Source organism: Dipteris shenzhenensis, chromosome 7, assembly GCF_047967505.1.
Source record: "Dipteris shenzhenensis isolate YYH24624 ecotype China chromosome 7, Dip_SZ_1.0, whole genome shotgun sequence".
Lineage (NCBI taxonomy): Eukaryota > Viridiplantae > Streptophyta > Polypodiopsida > Gleicheniales > Dipteridaceae > Dipteris > Dipteris shenzhenensis.
The window spans coordinates 26,644,404-26,650,639 of NC_141602.1; the positions used below are offsets into that span (position 1 = coordinate 26,644,404).

A 6,236-nucleotide genomic window follows, 5' to 3' on the forward strand; every position below is an offset into this window, starting at 1 on the left:
TCCTCACAAAGAGGCAATCGACTTATCATCAGCAAAACGATGCCCAACACTCTCCGGCCACTAGTGCAAATGACACTACGCAATGTCGAAAGTTTCCTTGACGGAATCTAAAAGATTCTGTTGGCACCTTGCACGATTCTGTCTCTCCAAGACCTCTGGTCCTCTAGGCAACACGTGGCACCCTTATCTACAAGGCCAAGTCATCACTTATCTGCCATATGGCAGCTGCCTATGACAGCAGCAGCAGCAGGTCAGTCAGCCATGTAGGCACCACACCACACTGTTGCGCTCGCATACCCGAGCCATGTGCCACATCACCATCGACCTACTACATCATCAGCAACATGCCATTGTTTCACGTCAACATGCCATGTCACTAGTCCATGTCAGCATCCATGTCATCAAGCCACATCATCAATTTAGTAGTCAAAGATGACTCATCAGTGCCCAATCTTCAGTCCACCCCAGCATTGCCATGTGGCACTGACACACAATTGCCCCTCCACTAGCACACTGTGCACCTTGCATATGCACATAGGTGCCACCTTAGTACAATGCCCCACTAGCACACCTCTTGTTAAGCATAGGTTCTGTATGTAAACACAGTGGCCACATCATCATTTTTCACCCTTTTTTGCCCCTTCACCTAGATCAAGCCGTATCTCTTGATCCAAGAAGAATTTGAGGACGCTCCAAAAAAAGAAAATGCTTGATTTTTTATGCTCTACGTGCTCTCTATATCATGCACACATTTTGGTGCAAGTATCACACACTTTGATGCCCAAAAATTCCTAAATAGTTCCTACTCGGAGTCTGTCCCTTCGCTCACATGCGGTTTCACATCATCAACATTTCTTGAAACTCGACGTTCATAGTGTTCAGAGGCATTGGCTGATTGATCATAGTGTTCAGAGGCATTGACTGATTGATCATAGGGCATATTGCACATGATTTGATTTTACACACACAAGCCACCATTGTAAAGCCTTACAGCCTATTTTTTGGCATTGTGCACATCATTCAAGCCTTGTAAAGCCTCTTGGCTATTCTTGGCATCATTTGCCACAAGCCTTGTAATAACAAATTGGATTATCTATACTATATATTAAGGAGGGAGGGAGAGCTTCAACTGCCACGTGTCATTCAGGGAGAGCCTTCAACTGCCACGTGTCATTCAGGGAGAGCCTTCAACTGCCTTGCCCACCACGCTCCCTCTAGAATTTGAATTTGAGTTTGCCGCCCAAGTCTCAGCTTGCCGGACATGTCACCGTGAAGGACCTCCTCGACTCTGCAAGATGTGTATGTGAGCCACAATTTTGGGTTCCATTCTTCCCAGACATAGCTCACTTCTCAGCTCCATCGATGCAACGCTAACAGCAGGGACGATGGGGTATTTGGCACCGGAATACATCCACACAGGGAAAGCCACAGAGAAAACGGATGTGTTCAGCTTCGGGGCGGTGGTGTTGGAGGTAGCCTGCGGGAGGAGGCCCTTGGAGAAGGATCTACCGTCGAAAGAGAATGTGCTGGTGGATTGGGTGTGGGGGTTGCACAGGTTTGGGAAATTGTTGGAGGCAGCAGATCGGAAGCTGGGAGGAGATTTTGACGAAGAGGAAATGAAGAGATTGTTGCAGGTTGGGCTTCTGTGCTCGCATCTTGATCCTCTTGCTCGCCCAACCATGCGTCAGGTGCTGCAAATCTTGACTGGCGAGGCACCTCTTCCCCCTGTTCCTCGCTTTAAGCCCACTCCCTCCTTCGCCCTGCTCAGCTTGCCCGTCAGCTTGCAGGACATCATCTCTGAGAGCTGCCACAGCCCCAGGTGACCGGTCCTGCCCAGCCCTTCCAATTCCTTTGACCTTTAATTTTGGTGCTACCATGCTACAGAGCTACTTTCAGACTTTCAAACTTCGACTTCGATAGTCTTTGAAGTGGGGTTGAATTTCAGATGATACGGTTCGATTTCCATAATTATCTGGATTTGTTGCTGGTGTGAGATCTTTTCAAGAGCGTTTTATTCTTTCGATTGTGCTCACCGCTGCTAGGTCTGCACGTAATGAATGAACGATGCATAGAGAAGCGATCATCTCTGAGATGGCTGAGCTTTGTTTTTGGCTTTCTTAGCATTCCATGAGTTAGATGTATGGCATTCGCCAGAGAATCTCCTCAACCATCCCAAGACTCACATGGATTTATTACTCAACAAATAAACCTGTTTGTATGTAATTTGCGCGGATGAGTCCGAACTGATTGTCTTTGTTTGCTCTGAAGTAGGTAGGACGGGCACTTCAAATTTTTTGTTGTAAAACGCAGCTCCAGTAAGCAAGTTATTGGGCTACGTATGCCTGCTAACATTATATTGAAGGAATTGAGGCCTATGGCTGCTATCTTTATATGGAAGCAATTTCGGGCTATGGTTGCTGTGAAGATATCAAAGAATACTTCTTGACGAGCTGCAGAACCTTGATTTCGGCTACACGAACTGAGAATTTCATGAATCAACTCATGACTTGAAGTCAACTCATGACTCGAAGTCAGTGGACACACAGATCCTACCATTGGAATGTGATGAACAATGTATACAGCAGCGATTTCAATTGATTATTTGTATTCATAACTAAGTGCTGCATAGATGAAACGCAATTAACAATACAGACTTCGGTATGGCATATACCAGTCGATTATTTGTATTCATAACTACCTTCTATACTATATATTAAGGAGGGAGGGAGAGCTTCAACTGCCACGTGTCATTCAGGGAGAGCCTTCAATTGCCACGTGTCATTCAGGGAGAGCCTTCAACTGCCTTGCCCACCACGCTCCCTCTAGAATTTGAATTTGAGTTTGCCGCCCAAGTCTCAGCTTGCCGGAGATGTCACCGTGAAGGACCTCCTCGACTCTGCAAGATGTGTATGTGAGCCACAATTTTGGGTTCCATTCTTCCCAGACATAGCTCACTTCTCAGCTCCATCGACCTCTGCTTTTCCCCTAGCCCACCATCAATCGACCTATTTTGCTGCTCTCCAACGTGCCAATTCCACCCTCCACATCAGTCTAAAAAGCTGGTGGAGAGGCTGGAGACAAACGAAGGGTGCAAGTCGCCATTGCCAGAGCTGCTGCTACAAAGGTAGGGCTCGAGATGGTATTAGCCTCTATCGAGCATGAGACGAACGAGGTATGCAAATGGTGGGCTGTGGAGGAAGGGTGCTATGCCCTATCAAGCAATAACGGTCACTCTGCGTGGTGAGTTTATTTGCCCGTTTCATCGCCTCCCCAACTTACGGTCTGTGTTTTTCTAAAGGTTCCTTCAAGTCGATGCGAATCGGCATTCTGTGCTTGATGGTGGTAATTGCAGGCCCTATTACAAGGAATAATTCAACAACAATTCCTTAGCAATCCTTTATGTCCCTTGCATCGTATTTACCTGCCATCCTCCCAATATCAAGGAGACAAAGCATTTGCGATTTCAATTCTGGTAGTGTGGATCCAAGGCATGTGTGTTTTGAAGCTTTTGAGAAGGGACTTGAGAGAAAACCATGATGAAGCTTCCTGGGATGGTTTGGAGAGGCGATTGCTAACTCAAAAAAGACTATCAGCTCGACAAGCAAGCCCAATTTGTAGCAACTGCCCTTCTTCCCTTCAATCTTGCCGTCTACTTCATCTCTCTGTTCCTATCCCCCTCGCAGCTTTACATGAGAACTCTCCATTACGGAATGATGCCAGGGATTTGCTCTGCGGATAAGTTGTACCTTGCAACCTACTATAGGGACAAGGCTTCTCCAGCCCTGTTGAGTCAAAGCGGTAGCAACAAGGCGTAAGATGAGGAGCATAGCATCGGAGACCATATTTGCTTTTCTTTTTTGTCCCCGTTGGCCCGTTATGATTTCTTTCGGTAAGAAATGTAAACCTATGTCTTGCTAAATTGCATACTTAATTAGCATTCCGCTATAGAACAAGCTATTACTTTGCATCTTGCTGGAGATGCACGGTTGCAAGCTGCCATGCTCACACTTCTAACTATGGTTTAGTGTGTCCTAAAATGTGGTGAGATGCGCATTTCGGGAGATATTGGCATTAGTCCTAAGTGTTGCAATATGTATCATCGTCTCAGAGATCCTACTGGTGTGCCTCAAAGATGCTACTGGTGTGATTCAGATCCAAGAAGTCAAGTTGCATGTTGGCGTAGGAAAACATCAGTTTTCAAGAGCTTGATGGACTGGTGAGGCTAAGAGTACCGCAGCATAGGCAAGGTCTCCGAGGTCGAAAGTGTCGTCTCTGATGTTGCACCCTGAGCCAAGTGCGATGTTCGTTAAGCTCTCTCGAACCGACTTGAAGTGCCCAAAATGTGTAATGTGTGCACTAGAAGATTTCTTGCACCCAGTTATGAAAAGGTCTAGACTTGGTTTCACTACCTAAAGTTTGTGTGATCATGGCGGGATCTTTTATGTTACTGTAGTGTCGTCTCTGATGTTGCACCCTGAGCCAAGTGGCTCATGTTCGTTAGGCTCTCTCGAACTGACTCGAAGTGCCCTAAATGTGGAACGTGTGCACTATAAGATTTCTTGCAACCAGGCTAGACTACGTAAAGTTTGTGTGATCATGGCGGGATCTTTTACGTTATTGCTTTTCTTTCAAAGCTGTGGCTACATATGATATCTATTTTAGCTATTATCAGCAGCACATTGTTTTTGGCTGCAAGATCACTCTTTGAATATTGTTGAATCATGTATCATGTTGTGGGTGTAAATTGGAGCGAGAGGAATGTTAGACTTTAGCGTAGAAAAGTTAAATGTACAGGAACGGGGAAAAGGCTAGCAAGCAAGCTCTAATTCTGGTTCTTTTGGCTATCATGGACGTGGTGGTGGTGGAGGATGGCGCCAAGGAAGGCTATGGCAGCAACTATGGTGGACATGCGAGCAGCGGGCGTTCAAGCAAGGGAGTTGGAAAATCATAGGGGGCAAAGGCTTCTTCTGCACCACCAAAACAACCGAGTTGGGATGAAAAGCAAAGAGGAGGCGGAGCTTGAAAGTGGGGTCATTGGGAGACATAGAGATATTCCTCCGAGCAGGCTTCTATATAGATTAAGGAGGGAGGGAGGCAATAGTCTGCCATGTGTCATTCAGGGAGAGCCTTCAACTGCCACATGTTGCGTGGTTGAGACTGGAGGGCACCACGTGTCACATGGTTGACAGGAGGAGAGCTTGCAGGAGGGACGCTGACGAGGAGTGGAAGGGAGTGTGAATTTGAATTCTGGAGACTCTGACGGGGAGTGGAGGGAAGGCATCAAAGGGAGTGTGAATTTGAATTCCAGAGAGTCTTTCTCCAAGGTTTGCCAAGAAACACTCTACTGTTGGAGAGCCGTCTTTATGGTCATTAGGGAAGAGATGGAGTGGGGTGCAAAGGAGAAGCGATGGAACCCCTCCCTGAACACTTGCTATCTTCCCCGTTGCCTCTCCCCTTTCTCATCCCTTCACTCAGCGCCTTGAGCCCAAGAGAGAGAGGGAGAGAGAGTTCTCCTCCCCGTTGCCTCTCTTGCCCCACTACTCAGCCCCTCGAGCCCGCCTCTCCCTCTCTCCTCGAACACTTGCTGTCTTCCCCTTTGCCTCTCCCCTTTCTCATCCCTCCACTCAGGACTTGAGCCCAAGAGAGAGAGGGAGAGAGAGAGCTCCTCCCCGTTGCCTCTCTTGCCACTGCTCAGCCCCTCGAGCCTGCCTCACCCCTTTCTCCTACCTTCGTTTAGCCCCTCGATCCCGAGAGAGAGAGAGAGATAGAGAGAGAGAGATAATTGTTGTTTGTGCTTGATGGTGATGGCTATAAAACGGGGAGATCAAATGGTGTCGTGGTGGCAAACTACGGGCTTGGAATCAACAACAAATGCAGCGAAGGAAAAGGTAGCCGAGAGTAGAGTAGACAGGGAAGCATCCTCACTTCACAAGAGATTGGGAGCCAGGAGACCCATTCACGATTGTGAAGTACACATAAGTAAATAAGTTTTGGATTCCGTAGTTAAACACTTTTGTGTGTAATTCTTGGGACACACTATTAGCCTTCGCTATGGGATACCCTTTGTGGGGGCCATTTCTAACGAACGACCTTGATTCAAAGTTCGGGTTGTTCAGGTTGAGATAGGTGTATGAGAATTGTTATTTGGTTGTAGACCTTGCCAGATGGAGGAGGGGCTCAGGTTGGATTGCTTGAGGTCAAATGCAGGTACGTGATTGAAGTTGGTGGGGCCATCA

At 47.2% G+C, this 6,236-nt stretch overlaps 1 protein-coding gene across 1 annotated transcript; it reads left to right on the plus strand.

Annotated features, from left to right (window-relative positions):
- Positions 1-1,376: 1,376 nt before the first annotated feature.
- LOC147900164 (L-type lectin-domain containing receptor kinase VIII.1-like) lies at positions 1,377-2,472 on the plus strand. The gene is made up of 2 exons (XM_087376533.1): positions 1,377-1,819; positions 2,272-2,472. Exons 1-2 carry the CDS (start codon positions 1,386-1,388, stop codon positions 2,273-2,275), a joined length of 438 nt encoding a protein of 145 aa, XP_087232659.1. The 5' UTR covers positions 1,377-1,385; the 3' UTR covers positions 2,276-2,472.
- The last annotated feature ends 3,764 nt before the right edge of the window (positions 2,473-6,236 follow it).